This window comes from Eublepharis macularius, chromosome 16 (genome assembly GCF_028583425.1).
Source record: "Eublepharis macularius isolate TG4126 chromosome 16, MPM_Emac_v1.0, whole genome shotgun sequence".
In the NCBI taxonomy this organism is placed as follows: Eukaryota; Metazoa; Chordata; class Lepidosauria; order Squamata; family Eublepharidae; genus Eublepharis; species Eublepharis macularius.
This window is the reverse complement of record NC_072805.1, coordinates 12,741,148-12,764,692: the sequence shown is the minus strand read 5'-3', so window position 1 is coordinate 12,764,692 and position 23,545 is coordinate 12,741,148. Positions and strand designations below refer to the sequence as shown.

Below are 23,545 nucleotides of genomic sequence, written 5' to 3'. Positions count from 1 at the left end.
ATGTACCGCAGGGGACAAAGGACTAGTGTTTTTACCCATTTCTTTTTGAGTCTCCTTGCTTGCTCCGGTGCTGTACTTAAATGTGAGAGTGTGAACATCTTCTTTGTCTTTTATTTAACAAATGCTTTTAAAATTCTTAAATGCTGGTAGCTGTTCTCTGTACCACAGAATCCCACTGCTCAACCACGCTACCTAAAAACAGGCACAATAGGCTGATCCCCCGCAGTGGGGCATGGGCAGTAGACAGTCCCTATAGTAGCCAGGTGCTGGGTAGCAGGAGACTGAGTACAAGGTAGGGCTCAGAATGCTCAGAATGGCAAGCCTGCCCAGAAGAGCGGGGCAATTCCTTCAAAGGCCAAGCATTGGCAGAGGGAGAAAGAGAGGAGTGAAAGCCCCTCTGAGGATTGGGGGGACACCTCGTGGGTGGCATATGCCAGGCGGAGACTTGGACTGTCATTGGTTACCCCAGGCACCCCAGAGGACAAGAACCCCGCAAGATCATTCCCACTCAGGAGAGAGCTGGTCTCCAACAGCAACCCTTTGAGTCTATTCCGTTAGAAATTATTTAAATCAGTATAAGGCACATCCTTTGATAGCCACTTCGGCCTCCAAATACCTCTGTAAGATGGCACGACCTACTGTATTAAAGGCTGCAGATAGATCCAGTAGGAGCAACAAAGAAGCACGGTCTTTTTCTATACTCAAGCAGAGATTATCAACTAAAGCTGCCAGAGCAATTTCTGTCCCATAGTTTGGCCTGAATCCAGACTGAAGAGTCCGAAGCACCAGAGTTATCCAAGAAGACCTGGAGTTGGTCAGCTGTTGCTGTCATAAAATCTTTGCCCAGAAAGGGCAGACTAATTGATAATCGGCCATATCATTTTTGTCTAGGGATGGTTTTTTAAGTTGTGGGCAGATAACTGCCTGTTTGAGTGGCTGAGGGAAGGTGTGCCGAGTTAGTGACTGATTGATGATAGACCTCAAGGGCTTGTTTATGTGGTCCCTACATAATTTTAATAGCCAGGATGGGTAAGGATCCAATGCACAGATGCCAGGATCCTGTCAATATCCATCATTGTAACTATTTCAAACGGGTCCATACATAAACCAGATGGTGTATCCATTTCTTCCACCTTGCCTATATTACAGCCAGCATCCAGATGAGGACGTGTTAGGGTTACTTTATCAGCAAAAAACTTTGCAATGGCATAACAGCTAATTCTCTGTTCTTGAGACTGTATTTGTATTTGGGAGTTAGAAGATGTCAAGATACTTTGAACAACTGGGATGGTCATGAACCAGCTGATGCAATGGTTGCAAAGAAATAATTTTTTTTGCTGCTCTCATAGCTGCTTCAGTCGTCTTCCAATGGGCTCTGTAGCATGTTCTATCAGTTTCAGTGCAAGTTTTACTCCAGTGTCTTTCTAGACATCTTCCAGCCTTCTTTAGGTCACCCAGCTCCATGATAAACCACGGTGCTGAGAGCCCGTTTTGTGTAGTGCTTAAGAGTACGGGACTCTAACCTGGAGAGCCGGGTTTGATTCCCCACTCCTCCACTTGAAGCTAGCTGGGGGACCTGGAGTCAGTCACAGCTTCTAACTCTCTCAGCCCCACCCACCTCACAGGGTGTTTGTTGTGGGGATAATAATAACATACTTTATAAACCACTCTGAGTGAATGTTAAGTCATCCTGAAGGGCAGTATATAAATCAAATGTTGTTGTTGTTGTTGTTGTTGTTGTTGTTGTTGTTATTCCATCCCAAGAGTCAGAGAGGTCAGCCAGGCACAGTAAGAATATATTTTTGATTAGCTGTGTTATGAAAGGATAAGATGTGCCCTTATGTTCAACTGTGCTATTAAATCCTAAAGTTACATCCCAGGAGGGAAAGAGGCAGGTTTAGGGTGATCAATGGAGCTAAGTATATGGAATAGAATCCCAGACTCATCTCACTATTTGTCCAAGCTGTCATAGGAGCCACAATGGATCATTTCCAGTTTCCCTCCTCAGTGCCTTAATTAGATTAATTAGGGTTTTTCCAGTCCTGTCAGGGTTTATACGAACATGTTTCTAGACCATTGCTCCTGCACTTTTGCACAGTTTGCAATCTCATGGCACAAGCCTCGTGTTTCCATTAAAAAAAAATCATAACTAGCTCTTGAGGGATGCAGAAAAGTTTGAAGAAGGAATAGTAAAAAAAAAAAGATTCTAAAGAAGAAACAAGAAGCAAAAGTCAACTACTGAGTCAAGTTGAAAATTTGTATATAACTTGACAGAAAGACAGACAGACTTAAAGGGCTTACCAAAATATTTGTCAGTCCCAGTTTCTGGACAAGAATTACTTGCGGTGTGTGTGTGTGCCAGCATAGTACGGTCAACGCATAAACACCTTTCAGCTTTCTACAGAAACTGCTGAGGAAATCAGAAGAAGGAGAGGGAGATGTGCAGATCTCCATTACACCTGGACAGAAGAAGAAACATCCCCCCCACCAGGGCTTTTTTTCTGGGGAAAGAGGCGGTGGAACTCAGCGGGTTGCCCTCGGAGGAAATGGTCACATGGCTGGTGGCCACGCCCCCTGATCTCCAGGCAGAGGGGAGTTGAGATTGCCTTTCGCGCTGCTCGGCGGCGCGGAGGGCAATCTTAACTCCCCTCTGTCTGGAGGTCAGGGGGCGGGGCCACCAGCCATGTGACCATTTTCAAGATGTTCTGGAACTCCGTTCCACTGCGTTCCTGCTGAAAAAAAGCCCTGTCCCCTGCCCAACACACGCACATACAGAGGCTGATAACGCCTGGCTCCTTAGTGAGTTTGGCACCCCCTGTTTCTAGAGGGGGTATTTTTACTTATTGCCATGACATATAGAGGAGGATTGATAGCAGAAGCAATACTGAAACCCTGACTCGCTTGTGATTATAGAACTCTTCACACATCTCAGTGAACACTTGTAATATCCTGCATGCATGTGCGTGTATCTGTAAGAAAGAACCAATGCAAAATTTACAAATAAAATCAGTTACCCATCGCATGAGAGATGTAGGGTTTAATTCACACATTCAACTCTACATACATTCAAAGTAACATGAAAATTACTCAATGTATGACTAAAGAAAAATCAAGTGTACATTGCACATGGATTATACATGCATTCACTGTAACTCATGAACAGGACTGGTATCCAGGAGATATAGATCATGCTACAATAAAGTTGGTTAGTCTTAAAGGTGCTACTGGACTCTTTACTGTTTTGCAACTACAGACAACACGGCTAACTCCTCTGGATCTATTGCTAATAATGTAACCAAAGGAGGGAAAAACACGCCAGCATGGCTTTTAAGTTTAGGAGGGAGTTTTCCCATTGCCGTCCTTCTGTATTTTTAAACTCTCCAGGGAAGAAAGGGTGACCTTCTGCACCAACCAAGCAATGTGCCTATTACTGAAATGCAGATTAAAACATTCTCATTTTCTGTATCAACCTGCACTTTCCCAATCATAATTATAATAGTCTGTGATGAGATTACAGTATTTTAGCCTCAGATCTCTGAGTAGCAGAACATGTGATCTAAAGGAGGAGAAAGACTGGCTGATGAAATGGAAGTAGGGTTGCCACCTCCAGGTTTGGAATTTCCTGGAGATTTGGGGAGGGGGTGAAACCTGGAAAGGGTTTAGGGAGCAGAGAAACCTCAATAGGGTATAATGCCAGAGTCTCTCCTCCAAAGCAGCCATTTCCCCCAGGTGAATTGATCTCTGCAGCCTGGAGATCAGTTGTAATTCCAGGAGATCTCCAACTAACACCTGAAGGCCGACAATCCTACATGGAAGCAACTCTTCCTGGATATACAGCTTGGTTCTCTTCCTCGAACCATCTGGGTTGACCCAATCTGCAGACACTGTAACCAGGATACTCAGTTTGCACGTTCTGCACTGTGATCACGGCTTGTACAGGATGGGGTGGTGAGCAAGTGGGATGGAGCAGTCCATAGATGTCTTTTGTTGCGTCCTTAATGCAAGGCTTCCAAATAAGAGGCTGCATAGTTTCAAACAGGAGCTCGGTTTAGTCAGCCAGGTGCCTTCGCTGTGTAGAGCGGCAGTGACAGCACAGGCCAGTCTAAGAGCAGAACCACAAGTGACAAAAGGCACAGATTGGACACTTGTCTGCTTCCCTCAAGTTTTGATGGGAAATGTAGGCATCCTGGTCTCGCAGCTTCGCTCTCTGACTGCTGTCCCATGGACTTTTCAACTGTCACTTGTCCAACATTCCGCCAAGCTGCCTACATTTCCCATCAAAACTTGAGGGAAGCAGACAAGTGTCCAATCTGTGCCTTTTGTCACTTGTGGTTCTGCTCTAAAACACTGCTCCAGATTAAAGGAACAGAGTTATCAAAAACGCCACACCTTCCTCCACCACCACCGCTGCCCTCCTAAGATTCAAGGAAGTGGCTCTCTGCTAGCGCCCGGAGCACTGCTGCTTTTATGCCCTCAACAGAATTTTGTTTTAAACGAACCAGTGAACTGAAAGGACCGTTTCAAAGCAGGGAAAGTCCTCATCTTTTCCTTTTTTCCTTTGCCTCCCTGTCATGCCTGGGAGGCATTGAGTTGGAAATATTGAAATATTTATACACATCGCAGCTATATAATTTCCTTAATAATTAATCCAGGATGTTCCACCACTTGTGAGGGCCTGGAGTGCCCAGAAGACCCCTCCCTTCATCTGTATTCAAGATCTTGCCTTGCCAACAGCTTTCAGGGACAAAATCTCAGGTCACAGCAACTCTGAAAAGCAGCTTTTCCCACTGAAAAGGGTGGGAGACAAGGGCAGGCAGGGTCCCCCGGAGCCACACAGTAGCTATAGGGAATGGCTATTAAAAATCAAGCAGAACCCGTTTGGGCTCTCAATGCTATCATGGGGGGAGGAAGGGCTCCTGCCTCCTCTCCCAGCCATTTTCTGCACTGCACTGCAGGAAGGAGTTATTTCCCCATTTTTGCCACTCCACATGGAGTATTCTGTGCACATGGAGAACAAAAGTGGGGAAATAACTGCCCCCCGGTGATGTTTTCGTGCTGAAAATGGCTTGGGAAGAGCCCTCCCTCCCTCCACAGTGGCATTCCAAACTACCTTCCTCTTAGTGCATTGTCTTCTACTTTTGCTGTCCCCTTTCTGTAATATGATATGTCCTACCTTAAACAGTTTTTTTTCTTTCTTTTTGTGTGCATCGGTATCCAATTCCGTAACCTGAGGCCTACGGCACTGCTAACTGGAGTTCTCTGCTGTCTGATTGTATTATATTCTGTAATCCACCCAACAAGAAAGGTGGGCTATAAATGAAGTGATGGTAGAAAATGCTTTCAAGTCAAAGGTGACTTATGGTGACCCCTGGCAGGGTTTCCATGGCAAGAGACTAAGAGTCTCTCTACATAAGACACCTTACATGAGAACACTCAAGCGTAGCCAATGCTAGCTGGGAAGCATAGCTTAAAAAGACAGAGCTGAAGGCTCTGTCAATTTCTCCTCTCTACAGAGCTAGCAAAGATCTCCTCAGAGGGTTTGTTAATTTCCTCCTTGCCTCCCTAAGGCTCTGTCAATTTCACCTCCTCCCCTTTGGGGAGGTGAAGAGGAAATTAACAAACCCTCTGAGGAGCTCTCTTTGTGGGCTTGGTAGAGAGGTGAAATTGACAGAGCCTTTGTCTTTGTCTACTCTTCCCTACACTTGAGCGTTCTCCTGTAAGATGTCTCATGTAGAGAGACTCTAACTAAGATGGTTGGCCATTGCCTGCCTCTGCAACCTTGGTCTTCGTTGGAGGTCTCCCATCCAATTACTAACCAAAGCTGATCCTGCTTAGCTTCTGAAAGCTAAGACTTTCTGATTCTTTGACGGACCAAGTGTGTGATTCAGTATAAGTCCCCTTTATGCGTTCGTATGCTTCTTGTATCAAAGTTTAGCTGAAGGCAAAAGACTAGGCAGGAAAACAGACTTATAAGGCAGCAACATTCAGGGGAGGGTTTGATATCTCCACTTCAAGTGTCTCTTTTGTTCTAAAACTCTGACACACACATAATTTGCATGTGATTGGGACAGAGCCAGCATTATAAAGCCGTATTGCAGTAATATAGATTAAAGCACATTGCATTAAGCAGTATAAAGCAATATGCTTGTATTCTAGGTGAACTTCTAAACTTTGCATGAACTGTCTCTGTGTGTTTTTTTCAGAATGTTAGGTAACCAAAACAGGTGTGCGTTCACCTTTGACAGCTAAAAATAGTGGACTCTATCTAGATTAATGTTCTTCTATCAGAAAATGAACCAATCTGCCAACTTAACTCTTTCTGTAATTTCTCAGAGATTTATAGTTTTGTTTTACAAGTTAGATATAATGTCATTTTTTGGCTAATTAGAAGGTTATACAATAGAAAATATGAATATCTAATGAAGCATGAAACCAATCATAGATTGTTCATGCTATCATGTGAAAAGATCTTAAATGTTTACATAAGATAACCTATAAAACATGCAATTTCAGATAGTATGTTAGAGTTCTGATTGGAAGAAATCTCATGAGAACCTGGGTGAAAGTCTTATCTTTGCAGTGTATGCTATGAGCAGGGCCGGCGCGCCCATTGAGGCCAAGTAGGCGGTGGCCTCAGGGCACAAGGGCACTGGAGAGGTGCCGGAGGGGGTGTCGGGGGCGGAGGCGCATGCCACGGAGCTGGCGTGGCTGGCCCACAGCTGCCACCGCCGCCGCCACCGCCACCACATGCCCCCAGTCGGGCGCAGCAGCCACGAGCCGCTGCCATGGCAGCCTGTGGAGCACGGAGCAGCCTCCACCCACCACCCCAGCCATCCACCAGCGAATGCCCCCGGCTTGCGCTGCATGATGACATCATTGCGCGATGACGTCATCGTGCAGTCCGTGGCGCGCGGGGGGGGGGAGTTGCCGCAGGTGCCAGAAACCCTGGTGCCAGCAGTGGCTATGAGAATCTTAATGCATTTCATAGAAATGTTGATTGTTTTAAACTTAGAGTTAATTAGGAAATGTTAGAAAACCTAACCTTTCCTAACCAAATTAGGAAATGTTAGCAAACCTAACCTTTCTGTTTTCTGTTTTTTGTAGGATTTATATTCATAACAACCATATATATATTGATCCCTTGCTTCATTAAGAAATTAGAGTGTAATTTCAATAAAAGAAATAAACTCTGGAAAGGTGTCTGTGGACTTTGATGAGAAGGGGCAAAGCAAGAAGAATGCTATATAAATAATGTACTGATAAGCAGAATTGGTTCAAAGAACAGTCCTGTTTGACAGGCCTTACTAATTGATGAAAGCTAGCCAAGAGTAAAAGATAAATCTTTATTCTGAGATAGTGGGATCTTTGGTAAGGTGCGGATAAGAGAGTCTGTTACAGCTGCCCTGGCATGTGGCTTAAATTGAGAAACATGGGATTCACGCTGCCCACCCCAGACCTTGCCTCGCCTATCTGCAGTCACACACAGGATGTTTGCCCCAGTTTGGGTGCTATTGGGAAGCCTTCTGCCTCTTCCTCACAGCATCATGGTGCCTCCTGGGGTTTCGCCACCTTTTCTGCAATCTTTCCTAAGCCTGCTTTGTTGCAACGGTTTGAGAAAGATTGCAGGAGAAATGAGCGGTCTTGGTGCCTGTATGAATGAGAAAGTCTAGTTCCCATCCACATGGTCACCATTTTCCCTGCTGGGGGAGGAAAAAGCAAATCCAGCCATTCACACAAACAAAAGTTTAGCAGGGCATGCCAAAAAGGCAACAGCAGGGACAACTATGTGTTAAAGACGGAGACCGGGAAAGAGGGTAAACAAGGACAGCTGGCACACATGAGTTCGGGTGGTCCCTCCCCTGTTCTGTGGGGCCCACAACATCCCAGGATCATAGCCCCACACACATGTGCTTCCCTGGGGCTACATCATGCCTGCAGTTTCTCCAGTGCCTCTGGCTTACCGTCAGAGTGCACAAGCGTCTTTTGTTGCTCCAGACAGAGCTCCTCCTCTGGGATCTCCTTGCCAGGAAGGAGAAACTGGTAGCCTCTCCTTTTCCCAGCTGTCCTGCATCAGATCTGCTCTGCCAGCCCAAACAGGTGACAAAGAGCAGCACACACGCACACACAGATGGCTGCCTTGCTCTCAGCAACCGCACCTGTGCCTCTGATCTCAGGCAGCTGATGGCCCTGGCACACCCAGCGCCGATTCCCTTGCTCCAGTGCAGCAGCCTTAGAAAGATCCGCCTGCTGCGTAGTTCTCTCTCCCCCTCCCCCCGCCCCCACTGACAATTAACATGTTTAGGAGCACCAGGTCTTGCACTAAGGCTCAGACCATGTCATGCCCCTGCCTGGCTCCTGCATGCGCACCTGGGTGTAGTGAAGAACAAACAACTGCCAAGCGCCTGCCCCCCCCCCGCTCTCTCTCTCATTCTGTGCACAGCAGCTGCGTGGTTCTTCTGCACTCACTTTGCCCCAGATGATTGAGAGGGCTCTTCAGAGCACACTCGGGGACTTTTCAGAGTGCCTTTAATCTTTAATTCACCATTTAGGGCTGACAGACCTTGCCCTGGGAACTTGGTTTGTTGTTCAGGTATCCACTCTAAACGTAGCTTGACTGTGTGAGTGGAATAAATTCTGTGTTTGAAACTTCACTGCACTGATGGGGAGGGGGAGGCTGGAAGGGACCTGAAGGGTTCTGCATGCATCTCCCTTCCACGAGGAGTCTGTTCATGTGTTTTTGTACATGTGCGTGCTTTTGAATGCCAACAATGGAGACGATTCCACTTCAGCCAGAGTTGTGCAGAGCCATAAAACCAGCTTGGTGTAGCAGTTAAGAGCGGTGGGACTCTAATCTGGAGAACCAGGTTTGATTCCCCACTCCTCCGCTTGAAACTATCTGAGTGACCTTGGCCAGTCTCAGCTTCTTGGAGCTCCCTCAGCCCCACCCACCTCACAGGGTGATTATTGTTGTGGGGATAACAACGACATACTTTGTAAACCGCTCTGAGCGGGCGTTAAGTTGTCCTGAAGGGCAGCATATAAATGTATTATTATTATTATTATTATTATTATTATTATTATTATTATTATTCCTCTAGCCCCAGTTTCCACAAAGGAGGTTATGTCCTACTGGGACACCCTCTGCAAGAGGACAGCGTGGTCCTCCGATGACCTCTGAGCTAGCGGAAGCAGGATGCGGCTCTGTGGAAAACGAGACAGCTGGTGGGGCTGGTGGGGTCAAGTGATGCTTACTGTGTACGAGGAAGAGATGAGGCAGCGCAACGAGAGCGGGAGCGGAGCAGACCTTTCCTGCCATGAGCTGCTGGAAATCCAGATACAGCCCGGGAGAGCGGGAAGAGGAGCCCAGGCGATTCCTGCCCCGGTGTTTCCTGAGAGGCCAGCTCCGTGTCTGTGGTGCTGAAAGAGAACGGGCACTGGGGAGGAGGGGGAAGGAGACCACGGCCAGCCTCGCCCGGGGGGTGCCCACGGATGCAGATGAGTGAGGATCTCTTGGAGCTTTGCTCTTTTCCCCCCAGAGATTACGATGCCTTTTCAAAGGCATGTCTTTCTGCAGGATTTATATTTGTATGAAAGAGCTCAGCTGTTTTCCAATCTACTGCCTTCCGGCACAGCCCAGGAGGGGATAGGGCAACCAAATATGTCCCTGCTCAGGTCTGGGCACCATCTGTTTCAAAAACGGTTTTGCCCATAACCTCAGAACAAGTGTTGTGGGGAGGGGCTGTGGCTCAGTGGTAAAGCATCTGCTTTGCACGCAGGAAGTCCCGGGTTCAATCCCTGGCGTCTCCCATTTAAAAAGATGCTGGCGACGTGAAAGACCTTTGCCTGAGACCCTGGAGAGCCAGTGCCACTTCAAGCAGGCAGTCCCGGCCTTGACAGACCAAGGTCCGACTCAGTACAATCCTCCTCCTGTGTGTTGAAGTGGGGAAATGGAACTCCCAAGTGGGTGTGTGTGTGTGTGCACGGATCACACTCGGACTATTTCCAGGTCTCGCAGGTCCCCCCGTTTTTGCCGCAGGAGCTTCAGCTGAGCCGTCCTTCACAGCAGGGATTGGTTTACTGAAAACGGCTCTGTGGTGGCCGGTTCCCAGCCATCAAAGGCTTTTCTGAATTCAGGAATGGAAGGCGTCCTATATTTTCCAGTCCATTGTCTTCCTAAAATAGAAGTCCAGAAGAGCTGAGAGCCAGTGTGGCGTACTGGTTAGGGTGTTGGACTAGGATCTGGAAGTTACAGGTTTGAATCCCCTCTCTGCCATGGAAGTGTGCTGGGTGACCTTGGGCCAGTCAGGCCCTCTCAGCATAACCTACCTCACAGGGTTGTTGTGAGGATAAAATGGAGAATGACGTAAGCTGCTTTGTGTCCCCATTGGGGAGAAGAGTAGGGTATAAGTGAAGTAAACGAATAAATAAGAAGCCTTTCACAACAGACTCTTCACCCGCTCTGGGCAACCTTTGCACCTCAAATTTATTAACTGATAATGTAGGGCCCAAATATATGACCATTAGTTGGTTGCATCAGACAACAGCCATCAGGACCTCATTTGCTTGTTTCCTCTGTGCTCTCCTGAAATCTTTCCCCCCTTTATGATTTGAGCAGGAAATGCGGCAAAGATGTGGGACATCTCAGCGAGAGCCGGTGCTAAATATGTTGTGTTTTAATAAAGAGTCCAGCCAGAGACCCAAAATCTGTACTCAGGATGACCAACGCATACGAGACATACTTGTGAATGTGTGTACACCAATAAATATAGAGTTCTGCATCATACTCCGTCTACCACATTATTGCGCCTCTGATGCGTTTGAAATGGCATACTCACCTCTTCCTCCTTCCCTCATTTTACACTCACAGCATGCTTGTGATGCTCAGAGAGAGAGAGAGAGAGAGAGAGAGAGAGAGAGAGAGAGAGAGAGAGAGAGAGAGAGAGACTGGTCCACAGTCATCCTGTGAGCTCTCTGGAATCACTGTGAGTCTGAACCCAGACCTCCCAAGTCCAGGTCAGATGCTCTAACCACTAACCACAATGGTCACAATGTGCTTCCTTCCCCTGCACAAGGTACTGGCTGTGGCCTTTGGCTTGACAGCAGCTGGCTGCTGAGAGAACAATGCCTAGCAAATGATGAAGGGTATGGAGCAACTGGGGCCCCAAAGGAGCTCATTAGCGGGGAGGAAGATCTTTCTAGGGGAGGTCCACAACTCATTCCTGGAAAGCATCTTTCCAAGAAAACCTGGGCAGGCATACTTTGGCATTTGTTTATGTTTGTAGCATATATACCTTCCCCTTTTCCGCCAATATTGGAAACTGGCAGCATCGTTTAAAAGAAGAATCCCAGAAGCTCTCCTTAATCTTGGCAGCATTAATGTGAAGGCACTGAGCAGATCTGCCCCAGCCCACAAGTGGTCCAGCTGTGACAGATGTCTTTTTATGCAACCCCAGAGAAGAGGGGTAGGCTGTAGGAGCTCATGGATGACAGACAGCTGCTGAGGAAAGAAGCCCCTTTTTTGAGGTCTGGGGTGGCTGTGGTGCAGAGATTCCATCCTCGGCTTGATTCCCTAGACCCCCCCCCCTCCCCTCTGCCTGGGGCTGGAGAAATCATCTGAGCATGCTCTCACAAGCACCTCTGGGGACATCATCTCAGTGTAACAAGCTCATCGGCTCTGTGTCTGAGGGGGAGGCCTGACTTGATCTCTGCAACTGGCTTCACTGTCACATGACAAAAGGGAGTGGCAAACCCTTCTGCATTCACCGCGGGTTGTGGTAAAAAACCCTGCTGAACTACAGTCTGTGCAGAATGCAAAAACCTGCAGGGCTAGGAGCTCTTGGGCTGGGGGCTGAAGTTCAGAAATCCACTCTTGGCCAAGCAAGGCATTCCAATGTCACCACGGTATGTGGAGAAGGGAAGACAAAGCATCACCTGCTCCAGTTAGTGGACACTGGCCCAGTCTCTTCAGCCCACGACTTTGCCTGGCCTGTCTTGGACCACTTGCCAAGTGGCACAAGGCCAGCCCTGCCTTCCTTCCTTCCAGAGAGAAATTACACTGTGTTTGGAAGAAAACCTGGCACGGTGTCTTTGCCATCTATGCAGACTCTCTCAGTGGATTCGTTGCCCTGTCTAGAAACCAAAGGCAATGAGCCTCAGATCTCCTTCCCTGCTCTCTCAATAGCATCCAAGATTGTTGCCTTAACTGGTCCGTGCGTCACTGGAGCCTCCAAACCAGAGCCATCTACCTGCACACACCCAGTTCCATCTCCGGGCACCACTCCGCTCTGCTGCCGTGTCCCAGGATCTACAGCCCTCTGGTGGACAACGGTGCCCTTTGCAGGCTCTGAAAAGTTTATAAAGGCAGCGAGCTCAGAGAGGGAGCCGGAGAGGCTGTTGGACAGTTCCCGGTGCTGAAAGCAGCAAGCGCGCATCACTGTTAAGGACCAGTTCACTCATGGCCGGGAAGCAACAGCAGCCCCCTTATCTGCATCTGGCGGAGCTGACGGCATCCCAGTTCCTGGACATCTGGAAACATTATGACGCTGACGGTCAGTAGCAATGAACCGAAACAACAAACTTCCACCCAGTTCACCTCCGTTATTTCCCCCCCTCTGAATAGCCGCTGATGTTTTCAATTAATTGTTGCCAATATGTGGCTGAAGAGAATGAGGCATCCCGTTCTGGAGCTGATTTATCTATTGTTAAAATGAGACTTGCTGTATCTTGGCTTTTTAAGTTCCTTTTCACTTTGTCATGATTTTTTTTTAATTATGTAGAGGAAATTTCCAGTTGTTTGTCTTTGTTATGGAGAAAACAATGGAACCTGCATAAAAAGAGGACATGTCACACACACAAAAAGAACCGGAGGGATTAAGAAAAAGGGAGAGTGAGCAGAGAACAGTTAGCAAAGGAGATGGAACTGGCTGGGATGTGAATTTCAAAGTATTTAACACAGAGAATTCTGTGGATTTGGGGACTGATTAATTTCTCTGTTTGCCATCTAATGTTGATTTTCATAAACTTTGCATTTCAGTAAACTCCGGGACATTGGCCACTGCTTTAACATCAGGTTATAGTGTGAAGATGTAGGGGGAGAAAGGGAGAAGGTAACTGAATAATAACAGAGGGTGGGTAACACTTGCAATATTATGGAGTTTCACTCTGTGCAATATCTCATGTCATCGTGGTTGACAGAAGTTCTTGTAGCTGTGTAGTATCATTGCTATGAGCTCTGTCTCTCTAGATCTCTGCTGTGTTGAGTGTGTATTTCTGGGATTTACTTTGGCATCTCTAAGCAGCAGCTGCAGGTAATTCTCTAGAGGTAAGTCAGAAGTTATCTGAGACAGCTGCACAATAGGAAAACAGATGGTGATTTTGTGGTGCTGCAGTCCAGGAATGCTTTTTGCATAGAAAAGAAGCCCAAGCAGACTGAGAAAGAGTGCCCTTCAAGGACCTCTTGCTCTCCTCTCTCTCCTCTCCCAGCCATGAATGGGAGAAGGGAACTTGGGAAAAGCAAAATTGGGGAGAAGAAGAAAAATGTGAGGCACTTGATGATGAAATAAACTCTCTGGAACAGTTGCAGGAAGAAAGAGCCTCACAGAGTACCAGACAAAGATGGATATAATGTGTGAAGAATACTTGGTGACTATCTTTTTTCTAGGTGAATGGAAAACAGCCACAAGTATCTCATTAATTAACAGCCACTAATTTTTCATGTACTTTTCTGTGGTTGGAAAGGTTACTCGCCTTCATGGCCTGCTTAAATGCAGTATTTGGGGGAGAAGTAATTTCCTGTAGAACAAACTGGCTGAAAACACTGGGGTAGGAATTGTCCCCTTCTCCTTCCGTGTATTTTCCTGAGTGAATCTCTTATTTGAGTCATGTGGAGCGGCACATATTGTGCCCCTGCTCTCAAAATCATGTCAGGGACCAGAGGTTCTGGATCGGGCAAAGGGAGGGATAGACCAGACTCACAGCAGCAAATTGCACTTGATTTAGTTCAAGTTTATTTATTGCTAAAGGCCATTGCAATGAACTGCACTTGATGGGTTTGGGTCACAACTAACCTTGTGACTCTTGGTGATGTCTGCAGAAATCTCAGGGAAGAAGGGTGTTCAGGGATCATGGATAGGCAGTTGTCTATTTATTCCCCCACTAAACTAACCATGAAATCCTAAGTAGAGTTACTCCAGTCTAAGCCCATTAATTTCAATGGGCTTAGACTGGAGTAACCCTGGAGTAACCCTGCTTAGGACTTCCTTGTAATTACTAATTTTCTTTACAATTTCACTGCAGGAAACATTATACTATAAATCAATTATTATAATGATTAAAAGTAATACCACTTGATATTTCAGAACTCCACCATACATATGGCTATTAGTCAAAACATGAGCACTCCTAGCCTCAAAGAGTCACCAGAAATGTGAGTTTCAGGAGGGGAAGCAAATTGGTCTGCAGTAGAGAGCAAGATTCGAGTCCAGTAGCACCTTAAATACCATCAAGGGTATCAGTGTTTGAGAGTCAAGCTGTCTCCATCAGATACAAGTAGGAATGGAGATCCCTGAGCCCTTATATACCAATCAGGAGACAGGAAGGATGTTGCAAAGAAGGGAGTCAGGATGTAAAGGTACACTGCAAAATATAATCAGCTTAATTAGAGCAGGGGAAGAAGTGCGAGGGTGCTGGAGGGAGAGCTAAAACAGAACCTATCCCCATTTTCAGCTTGACCAGTTCAAACACCATAAAGTCCTTGTGTACCCCATCTGGTCAGTTAATAGATGTGGCTTGGGAGTTCTTGCACAGAATGTAATTCTCAGGCACGGAGGGGCCCAATTTGAATCAAGACTATGGTGTGTTGAGAAAACGGGATTAATTTTCCCAGCCTGAGAAAGTTGTTCTTTTAAACGTATACGTTTCCCACTGGGGCAAACAGAAGCTCCCTGGAGCTGTTTCGCTTCAGGAAAATGGCACAGGGGACAGCCTAAGCTTCCTTTCCCAGTGTGCCATGGACTTGGTCCAAAATGTAACGTTGCATGCCCAGAAATTAAATTTTGAGCATGGAACACCTAGAGCACATCTGGTCGAGACATTTGAGACCCAGTGTGGTGTAGTGGATCTTGGAGACTCAGTGTTGCGACCCTGTTCTGCCATGGGAGGTTGCTGGGTGGTCTTGGGCCTAGACTCACAGCCTAGCCTGTCTCACAGGGTTGTTATTGTGAGGATCAAATGAAGGAGAGGAAAATGATGCAAGCGCCTTTGGGGAAAGGGTGGGGTCTAAATGATGTAAATAATTGGCAAGACCCACAGCAGCCACAGGGGGATGAGGAGCTACGTGAGTTCCATCCGATGGAAATCCAAGGGTCTAAGCCTACTGAAGTCATTATTGGAGTAAAGGGGGGACACTGGCATTGCCACAGCTAGCGAAAGAAGGCAGGGTGGGATGCACCCCCCCCCAAACACAATGGCTGATTCTGCACATGTTGGATAATGCACTTTCAATGCACTTTATCAATCGTCTGAGGTGGATTTTTTGTTCTGCACACAAAAAAATCCGTTCCAAATGATCCATAAAGAGGATTGGAAGTGCATTATCCAACGTATGCGGAATCACTCAAAATGAGATTTTGCTTCCCATTCAGTGGTTTTTTTTGTTCCCACAGGTTGTGGGTCTCGGTTCTCTTGTTAAGTTCTCTGGGAGATAGCTGCTCTGTAGCCCTTTGTTTTATTCTGATTGCAGCACAGTGTAATCTCCGATAGATTGTGTAAATTAATCCATGAAAGGTGGTGGTGGTGATGACGGATCCTACCTCGGTGTGGAAAATTGGGATTTGAAAGCTTTTGATCATTCCTGGTACTGTGATTCGGAGGGTGTTTCAGCTAAACTAGGCTAGGGAGTATGGGTGGCTGCTCTAGGTGGTTCCAAAACTGAGCTAGCAGGTAAATGGTTATACTCTGGGGATGGAGGAATGAGCTAACACCAGAAGACCTGGAGGTCAAGCAGGGCCAGGACTCTTAAGACCGGCAAAAGGCCTACCATCTCCCGGCACTTTGGCCATTCTCCAATGAAAGAGTCATCAAGAAAGGCAGGTGCAAGGTGAGAGAGTTCTCCATCACATCTCTCTCCTCTGCCAGGTCATGGGGCCCCTCTGAGAGGTGACCTTCCACCCCAAAAAATCTGAACCTGGCACTGGAAAGTTACAAGAAAAAAATTTGATGGCCAGAACAGGAAACACCTTTTTTGGTTGGTGGAGAAGGGTTCCAAGTAATGGATATGTTCAAGCTCTTAGATAGCTGCAAATTAAAAGGCTGAAGAAAGTCCCCAAGACACACTGTTCTTCAAGCAAACTGAAGACCACTGACTTTAGCTTGGCCTCTTTGGCTCTGAGGCAGACAGCAGTCCTTAGGAGATGAACCCAGTAGTCACTTCCATCATTCTCGCTGAAATACACATCTTCAGGTGCAACTCCCTTCCTCCTCAATAGGGATGTAATTTTCAATGACTTCCTCATCCAAGTAAAGAGGGGGAAGCATCCCTGTTCTAGGACTTAAATGCCTGCTCGCTGGTGCAAACTGGCATGCACGAGATCCACCCTGCCTGCCTTTCCTGGGGTCTTAAAGTGAGTCTGTATGAAATAAAACCAGAGCCTGCAGGCAATAGAAGCTCAGCCCTGAACCCCCAACTTTATCTCTTTGTGCTGCAGAACTCTCAGCAAGTTCCCCCATTCCACATTCAGCCTAGTTGGGGGAGAACACATTGGAGGGGGAGCATCCTCCAGAAGGAAGATCTCGCGGACATCTTTACTGTATGTAAAAACAGCCACGGGAGTATGTAGGAGTCCAGCCATTCATATATAAAGCAGTGGAGTCTGTTTTTAGACAAAACTGGAGTTTATTGGCGAGGGGTACTGATTCTGCTCATTGGCTGACCCCAACCTAGCCTTGCCTAATTGGATTCTTATTGCTTCTAGAATAACCTACTCTTTTTCCTTTTCGCCTGAAATTTGGGAGAAAGTATCAAATCAAGCCTGAATTCTCCTTAGAAGCTAAAATGACAAAACTGAGGCTATTGTCCTTTGGTCACATCATGAGAAGACAAGGTTCTCTGGAAAAGTCAATAATGCTAGGAAAAGTGGAAGGCAGTAGGAAAAGAGGAAGACCTTAAAACGAGATGGCTGGACTCAATAAAAGAAGCCACATCCTCCAGTTTGCAGGATCTGAGCAAGTCTGTCAATGATAGGATGTTCTGGAGGTCTTTCATTCATAGGGTTGCCATAGGTCAGAGGCGACTTGATGGCACATAACACACACATCGCTCACCCAAGGTATAGCTCACCCTATCTGTGATCAGATCAAGAAAAGAAAAGAACCCACCGTGACTTTTTCTCTTGCACTCCCCTAGTGAAATCCCAATTAGATCCATTCACCTTTGCTCTTTGAAGTGCGTTCCCCCAGCCAAATCCTGACACCAGATGTCAAGCTGGGGGAAAGGTGCTGAACTCCCCTACTCAGTTGATGAAAAGGTTCTGAGAGTGCTGGAGCACAGTGGTGTAAGGTCTGGGAAAGGGCAGCGTTTAGCCTCCTTCATCTACATCCTCCACCTTTGGAGAAAACATCCACATTCACACACACACACACACACACACGTGTGCACACAAACACATACCCAACTATCTTGGGAAAAAGAGGGGAAAGCTCATTATAGTTCTCTCCTGTGTTTGCTCTGCTTGTGAGAATTTTAACTGCTTCTACAACAGCCTATTCTCTTCCCTTTCCCTCCAGATTTGGGAGGAAGTGCCCCTCACTCTAGGGGTCCTATCTGGTTCTTTTGTTGTTTAGCGCAACAAAAGAACCAGCCACAACTCTTGCACTCCCCTAGTACAATTCCAACCAAATCCATTAGCCTTTCCAATGATCCATTTACAGGGGGGGGTGGGTGGGTGGGAACTGACTCCTGACTTAACTTCTCTCGGTCAACTTGCCATACTGAAAAGCAGTTTCTAACCCATTGACTTTCTATCTCACTGCAAATTGGCTCAAAAATGGTTTTAAGTAAAATGTCCTTGGACAACTAATCCATGAAACACTCATGGGTGGAAACAGCCTTTGCAAAGGGCATAGATCCTCGCAGAAATACTCGAGCAAGACACTCGTTGCCTGACATTGATGGGATCTAGTGTGAGGGATCCACCTGACATAGCCACTTGGAGTGGCTGGGAGAGACTCCTTCAGAACGCTTTTCTCTTCAGTCTTTGGCCAGAGTACAACAGCAAACGCTTAAGGCAGCTCAGACCTTTTAATTTAGAGAAAGCGCAACTTAACAAACAGAAACGAGGTGTCCCCTCCTCCCAAGTAAATAATATGTTATTGCCGTGTAATTTTATGGTGATTCAGTGAGTGCAGGAGCAGAGGGGGCTCCCAAGGGAGCCTAGACTCCCCAACCTGTTATTAATATAATCATTCTGACACATTATCATTATCCACAGCTTGTCAGTGACATCACCTCACTTGCAGCCGGCAAAGCAGAAAGTAAGAGCTCGGCATTGGTCTCCGGCAACACTAGGCCTGCTGCTGCTTTAGTCATTCTGTTATACTTTGATGGGGCAACAAGCATCTTATGCCTGAAAATTAAACATCTTTAATTGCAAGTAGACGCCTCCACCAGAAAAGAAGACTATCCCAAAGTCTGCCATCCTAATAAAGGTGGGCTTACCACCTTGGTCCTTTTTGTATTCATGGGATGAGCAGAATCCATGCAGTTCCCGGCCTTCAGCATGCTTTGGCACATGCCCCCTAGCAGGGCAGATCATGGGCAAGAAACGGCACGCCAGAATCTCCAAAGGCCTGCAGTCTGAAAGAGTGCCGAACTGTTCGCAGTGTTGCAATGTGTATAGAATTCTTTTATGAGGCAAGCAATTGATTCATTTGAAATGTGGTGCCGGAGGAGAGTTTTGCAGATACCATGTGTGGCCAAAAAGAGAAATAAGTGGCTATTAGATCAAATCAAGCCTGAATTCTCCCTAGAAGCTAAAATGACAAAACTGAGGCTATTATGCTTTGGTCACATCATAAGAAGACAAGGTTCTCTGGAAAAGTCAGTAATGCTAGGAAAAGTGGAAGGCAGTAGGAAAAGAGGAAGACTCAAAAAAGAGGTGGCTGGAGTCAATAAAAGAAGCCACGTACTCCAGTTGGCAAGATCTGAGCAAGTCTGTTAATGACAGGACGTTCGGGAGGTCTTTCATTCATAGGGTCTTCATAGGTTGGAGGTGACTTGACAACATATAACATACACACATGGGGCAAGTAAAACAACAGAGCTGGCTCATGGTTCTTGGGCATCCTCCTCAGCCATCCTGTGCTGTGGAAAGGCGGGAAGGCAGCACCCACCCTCCTCTCCCCTGTCCTGCATTGCAGGGAAGCAGGGAGACGCAGGGAGATGGTGCCTGCTCTCTTCCCCTCACCTATGCAATGTGGGTAGGTAGAAAGATGGCACCTTCCCCTTCCTGCCTGTGCTACAGTGAGAAGCCGCCACCTGCCTCCTTGCCCTTCACCACCATGCTCAGGTGAGGTGGTAAGGTGTGGCTACAGTCAGGGGTTTTTTCCTGGGAAAAGAGGTGGCGGAACTCAGTGGGTTGCCCTCGGAGAAAATGGTCACATGGCTGGTGGCCCCGCCCCCTGATCTCCAGACAGAGGGGAGTTGAGATTGCCCTCCGTGCCGCTCGGTGGTGCGGAGGGCAATCTAAACTCCCCTCTGTCTGGAGATCAGGGGGCGGGGCCACCAGCCATGTGACCATTTCAAGAGGTTCCGGAACTCCATTCCACCGCGCTCCCACTGAAAAAAAGCCCTGGCTACAGTAAAGAGCAAGAGGGCCAAGCCAAGCCTACACCACACTCACACACGCAAACACACACGCAAACACACACACACACTCCACTGGAAGGACAGAAGGAGGAAGCAGATTCTGTGCGAGCTTCTCATAGGAACTGGGGATGCCTCCCAGGGCAGACCCCAATGCTGTGGGCAGCCAGCCACAGGGCTAGATGGCACCCCTCTCCCACTTGTGCCCTAGTTGGTTGCCTAGGACTGCCTAGTGGATGGCCCTTAAAAAAGGTCCTGTGAATTTGCACTCGGAGTTAGGGAAATCCTGGAGATTTGGGGGTGAAGCCTGAGGAGGATGCGGTTTGGAGAGGGACCTCAGCTGGGTATAATGCCGAAGCGTCCACCCTCCAAAGCATCCATTTTCTCCAGGGGGGTGGATCTCTGTAATCTGGAGAGAAGGGTGGAAGTGTGAGGAGGAACATGAATTTCTGGAAACTGCTTTTTCTGCCTGGAAACCCTGGCTGAAAGGTGACAAGAAAGAAAAGGGATATGACAGGAAAGCTAACAGAAATTGCTTTAGGAAGTATAGAAGGGGGATCCATTGAATCTTGTAAGATTTGAAGGGCTCGTTTTGACATTTCTATTCTGGATTGATGAGTCTAGAATATAAATCAGAATTTCCCTTATCCGTTAGGATTTGTCTGTAGTTTGGCCCCTAGCTGCACCAGTGTAAAGTGCTAAAATACTAAAATATAAAATGGGGTGCATCACTTCACAGCTAAACAGGGCATGATGTAGGATACGTCCGCAGACATATTCTTCAGAGTGCTAGAGTACAGCTGATAGCTTGATTAGGGATGTGCTGCTGTGGGAAGTAGGGTTGCCAGCTCCAGGTTGGAAAATTCCTGGAGATTTGGGGGGTGAAGCCTGGAGAGGGCAGGGTTTGGGGAAGGGATGGACTTCGGTGGGGTAGAATACCATAGAGCCTATCCTGCAAAGCAGCCATTTTCTCCATGGGAACTGACCTCTAGGGCCTGGAGATCAATTGTAATTCTGGGAGATCTCCAGCCACCACCTGGAGGCTGGCAACTTTAGTGAAAGGGGTGTTTAATTTGGTTTTGCTTAATTGCCAATGATCTTCAATGGTGGTTGTTGTGGATTTTCTGGGCTGTATAGCCGTGGTCTTGGCATTGTAGTTCCTGACGTTTCGCCAGCAGCTGTGGCTGGCATCTTCAGAGGTGTAGCACCAAAAGACTATTCATTAAGAATGAATAGAGCATGGTTTCCAGCCCTGAAAAACACCAGGCTAACAAAACACTCTATACGTGACAATAGCCCTGCAGAGAAGATTAGTACATCAAGCACCAATCCATATGCAAAAGAACCTCCTCAGGATATAGTGAAGCCTCCCACCATGAGCATTCCATACCCTGGGAAACTCTTACAGGATGACTCAGCTCAACCCCACCCCTCCTGAGTAGATATAAATGACCTGCCAACATCTTTTCCATACTGTGACACTGAGATATCTCTGTCTTTTGGTGCTACACCTCTGAAGATGCCAGCCACAGCTGCTGGCGAAACGTCAGGAACTACAATGCCAAGACCACGGCTATACAGCCCGGAAAATCCACAACAACCATCGTTCTCTGGCCATGAAAGCCTTCGACAATATATCAATCTTCAATGGGTTTTTACTGACTGTGAGTCTTTCAAGATCTACATTATGAGGCCATGAAATATTTTAAACAAAGAAATAATGCTTTCGTCTTACCTATAAGGTCCTACGTGAAGAGGTCCTACCTCTTCCTGTATTGCCCACTCTGCCAGCTTAGATCTTCCTTACAAGCTCTGTTCTCCATGCTCCCACCTGCAGAGGTGAGGCAGATGGCAACCAGAGATGGAGATTTTTCAGTGGTGGCACTTGACCTGTGGAATGGCCCACCTCCTTGAGGCTTGTCAGACACTGGCTTAGGTGCCAGGCCAAGAATTTTCTTTTTACCCAGGTGCGTAACTAGGGATTTGTCTTTTAAACTGTTTTTACAGTCTGTGTCTTTCACAAGGATCATTTTTAGGCTGCCAAATGTGTTATGTTTCTGGGGTTTATTAGCTGGGTTTATAAAGATTAATATTCATGATTTAATGTTTTTATCATTTTACCTTGTTTTATTCTTTGAGCCACCCAAACAAGGTCTCTTCTTATATACTTCCTTTTTGATGTTACAAATAAATACATTAATAATCCAGCTTTTCCTGGAAAATGAGCAAGTCCTCATATAATGTCTGCTAGGGTTGCCAGGTCCCCCGGCCCTCCTGGTAGGAGGTGGGAGACCTGGCACCTAACTTCTCTGTTCACTGGGGTGCATGATAACATCACTTTCAGGAAGTGACATCATTGCGTTGGCCATGGCTGCCCCGGGAGCACTCCCGTGCTCTGCAGCGGCCCGATCTGGGCTGATTCGGGCCTGAATTGGGCCGGATGTGGCCCGCAGGAGCACACAGTGCCTCCTGGGAACACACTGCACAGCAGGGGAGCTTGCCCCTGAGAGGCTCATGCTTCCCCCCCTCCAGCCAGGTTAGCAGGGCCGGGAGGTAGAGAGTGGGAGCAGGGGATCCCCTGCCCACAGCGGGGGACTGGCAACCCAGCGGGGAGTGGTCTTTCTATCCCCCCTGCCATGGTTTGTAGGCCATCCTTTACAAACTGTTGAGCTGATGCCTCCTCTGTTTCCCATCTTGCTTTGAGAAGCTCTCTCTTGCGGTTCCCAGGGGAACATGCTGGTAAAACGTCTTCTGATTAATTTGGAGCTATCAGGGACCAATTAAATGATGCAACCTGCTTTGAGAAAACACAGCTCTCCTCCAGCCCAGGCAGTGTAAACAGCCTGTACGAGGCAGGCCTCCTCTTCAGCCTAGCAGTGCTGCTGCCACTGACAAAAACCTATTAATATGTTTACAAGCCAGGCTAGAGCCAAAACACCCCCCACCCCACCCCCACAAGCTTCAGCTTCCCCTTTGCTAACAGAAATCCAGGGTGAGCACCTGCAGGGAGGATTCATAGGCAAGAGAGAGGGGAGAGGAAGCCCTCTCTGCTTTTAAATTGGCCCCTCTCGGCTCTAGCCGTCCCCTGAATATTGGTTTGATCTGCAGCAATTTTCAGAAGGGTATTTAGCTCCATGCCAGAAAAAAACACATTAATTTATTTGCATTATTTATGCTCATTTCTTTAATCTCTGTTAAAGGGACAGGATGTTTTTCTCCACAGCAGTTGAAAACCTCACATATAAATGTTTTGTTCAGAATACGATGCCTGCAAGTGCAACCGTCACTATATACTCTGGCAGGGAATTTCACATGTTAATCACTCATTGGGTAAAGAAGATCAAGATGGGTAGCTGTGTTAATCTGTCTGTAGCAGTAGAAAAGAGCAAGACTCCAGTCGCGCCTATAAGACTAACAACATTTGTGGTACAGTATAAGCTTTCATGAGCCACAGTTCTTCAGTCTTGAGCTTCGTTATCAGTTGCAGTTCAGCAAGATAATGCATCCACCTGGACTGAATTGAGACACAGGCTTCTTGTCTCATTACCAATGCTAATTTCTCCACATCCACTACCCCTCTGCATACCCCACCCTATTCAATCACATCTGCCATTTTCATTCACCAGGTATTATCATTCAGCTTCTGTAATCACTCCACTCTCCAAGATATACGGACAGATGGACTCA

General features: G+C 47.1%; 1 protein-coding gene across 1 annotated transcript in view; it reads left to right on the top strand.

Moving 5' to 3' along the window:
- Nucleotides 1-12,454: 12,454 nt before the first annotated feature.
- The window catches only part of CALB2 (calbindin 2), a 58,726-nt gene continuing 47,635 nt past the window's right edge, over nt 12,455-23,545 (top strand). Inside the window, exon 1 of the mRNA XM_055000577.1 lies at nt 12,455-12,548. Coding sequence (XP_054856552.1) covers nt 12,455-12,548 — 94 coding nt within the window. The remainder of the gene's footprint in view (nt 12,549-23,545) is intronic.